The sequence below is a fragment of the Magallana gigas genome, chromosome 1 (assembly GCF_963853765.1).
Source record: "Magallana gigas chromosome 1, xbMagGiga1.1, whole genome shotgun sequence".
Classification (NCBI taxonomy): domain Eukaryota; kingdom Metazoa; phylum Mollusca; class Bivalvia; order Ostreida; family Ostreidae; genus Magallana; species Magallana gigas.
Genome location: NC_088853.1, coordinates 38,260,407 through 38,263,379, shown reverse-complemented (window position 1 = coordinate 38,263,379; position 2,973 = coordinate 38,260,407). Strand labels below are relative to the sequence as shown.

At 32.4% G+C, this 2,973-nt stretch overlaps 1 protein-coding gene across 1 annotated transcript; it reads left to right on the top strand.

Moving 5' to 3' along the window:
• Positions 1–376: 376 nt before the first annotated feature.
• Positions 377–2,321, top strand: LOC136275900 (uncharacterized). The gene is made up of 4 exons (XM_066086173.1): positions 377–514; positions 833–918; positions 1,301–1,438; positions 1,639–2,321. The coding sequence occupies exons 1-4, from the start codon at positions 393–395 to the stop codon at positions 2,319–2,321; spliced, it is 1,029 nt and encodes a 342-aa protein (XP_065942245.1). The 5' UTR covers positions 377–392.
• Positions 2,322–2,973: the final 652 nt, after the last annotated feature.

Here is a 2,973-nt window from a genome sequence, read left to right as displayed (position 1 = left end):
CTTACCCTTACAACTTTCCCACTGCCAAGGAATAACAAACTTTGGTCTGTCAGCTATGCTCAAAATACCTTGCATGAATTCTGCTTGCAAAATGATCAACAATGTTCCAACAGGAAAAAGAAAAGGCATAATAAAATTTGGGATGCCAATACCAAGTTAGCAGCAGGTCAGTATATTCAATGTACATTGGATGAATAAAAATTGACAAACATTCAAAACAATAATGATAACTAAGTTTAAAATAATGAAAATTGTATTCAAATGAATATTATATTAAATAATTGATGGTATGTATTTTATTATTGGATTATTTTTCTTTTCATGTTCTGAAAGCTGTACAACACACTGGGATAGGCTTTGACCAGATAAATGGAATACTGGCTGAGCTTAACATGCCACCCATCAGCAGAACACTACTAAGCAGCAGACAAGTAGAGATTGGAAAAGCTACAGAATGTATTGCTTCCTTATCGATGCAAGAAGCTCTAGAAGAAGAAGTTATGGCAACAAACATGTAAATTTTTATAATTCATGCACTTAAAATTGATATTATATAGGCATATGGTCATAAGTAATTTGAAATAAGTCTGAATTGCCCCCCCCCCCCCCACCCCCATGTACCCTTTTAAAACTACAAGAGCATGTTATAAATTCTGAGTTTTAAACAGAGATACATTTTACAAAAACATAAAATGATATTATATATATATATATATATATATATATATATATATATATATATATATATATATATATATATATATATATATATATATATATGGCTGTTGAATTATTAAGAAATGTTTATTATATATATTATATCTTCCCACAGAAAGAAACAGTCGTCCAGCATAAGTGTCAGTGTAGATGGGGCTTGGCAAAAGCGCGGAAGTGGCCGATCATATGATAGCCTTACAGGTAATATTATACAATTATGGAGTCTTTACGATTATCATATGGTTTGATATTAAAAAACAATTACTGGGTCAAATGTATTTTTTATATCATACCTGTATTTGTAATTGATTATCGCTTTTTTCATACAAAAATAAAGTATGAAATTTTTTAATTTATTTCTTGATAAATATATTACACTTGATTATGTAAATATTTTATTATTTATGTGAAAGTTTATATATAAGTTGATATATATGTTATATACATACATGTACTATAAAGAACTTTACAGTTTAAATATGTCATTCCTTGTAGATGTGAATTATCTATGTTATTAAAATGTAATATGATTTTTTATAGCCAAAATTTAAGAACACTGATTTTCATCTTAAATCATGTCTAGGCCATTGCTCAATGATGGGTGTAGAAACAGGGAAAGTCATCGATTACAGTGTCCGTAGTAAAACATGCAAGATTTGTGAGAATGCGGAAAGGAAGAATACACCACCTGCTCCACATGAATGTACAAGAAATTGGACAGGTAATGTCACTTAGATAACTTCAACAAAATAATTTAATTCATGCAAATATTTAAAAGCATACCTGCAGAAAAATTTAAGCAATGTGAAATACTTTACTTTAAAATCATATTCTCTTTCTAAAGTCTAAGGGAAAAGAGATATATTATACATTTAAGGAAAAAAAGTTTTTTGATATTAAAAAAGAATGTTATATTTACAGGAAGCTCAAAGTCCATGGAGCCTGATATGATAGTGGAGATGGTAGGAAGGACACTGGAGAAAGGAGTAAGGATGGAAGGACTGGTTGGGGATGACGACACAACTGCTATCATGCGAATCAACAAAGAATTAGATCCAAATATCCAGAAACAGTCCGACAAGAACCATGTAAAAAAGAACATTGCAAATTCCCTGTACAATCTTCAAAAAACGCATAAAAGCCTCTCCACTAAAATCATAAGATACATTCAGAAGTGCTTCAACTATATGGTTTCTCAGAACCAGGGTAGCCCAAGTGGAATTGAAAAAGGCCTGACTGCTTTGTCCTTTCATCCCTTTGATAATCACAAAGAATGTGATAAACTTTGGTGTCACCATAAAAGAGACCCAACCAGAAAGTTTACATCCCTCCCTTATGGTCGACCATTGGAAAATAAAGCTCTGCAGGAAGACCTGGAAGGCATTTTTAACAAGTTAAAGAAGCATTCACAGAAATTAGCCAATCTTGGAAGCACGCAACCAAACGAAAGTTTTAATAAAACTGTGGCATCCAAAGCTCCAAAAAATCGCCTCTTCAGCAGAACAATAACCTACAGAGTAGCAGCAAGTGTAGCACAAAAAAATATTGGTCAAGGCTATCTGGTGCAGGCAAGCAAAATTTGCATTAATTTAGAAAAAAATTAGGCTTTGATTACTTTCTGTATGAATATATATGTATATACTAGTGCAAGAATTGGAACTATGAATTTAGCAATTCATTCTTTATAAATTAAGTCCCTGTTTTTATCAATAGGTCAACAAGAAGATTGGCATTTCCCCGGGCACCTATACAAGGAGGCTAGCTGCTCTCAAAGACAGAATAAATAGACGGAAAAAAGCCATGTCGATATCCAAAGAAGCAAAAAGAAAAAGACTGCACCTGAAAGCAGAGAGGTTTGAATGAAATATACCTTACCATTACCATAATGTTAATGTATTTGATTTTTTTTACAAATAGAGGTTGCGTAAAGATACGCTAATTAATGCATGCATGCCAACCAGTGTCGAGACTTAATATGATGACAGTGAAATGATATTTTATGCTGACAATTGTATGATGAACAGTTTACATATACAGTATACTCTGAATAATAAGTGATAATCTGATTATACCTGAATTCACATACAGTATAGCTTTTTTTTATTCATAGAAAGCAAATGACAGCAGCAAGGGAGATTAGAGAGGGTCCTACCTATTGCTCAGAAATAGCCTTGCAGACCCCAACTAGTATTGGTGAAATACCACCACCTTTGAGTAAACCGTTCTTTCAGCCGATTGAAAATTTAGGCATTTACC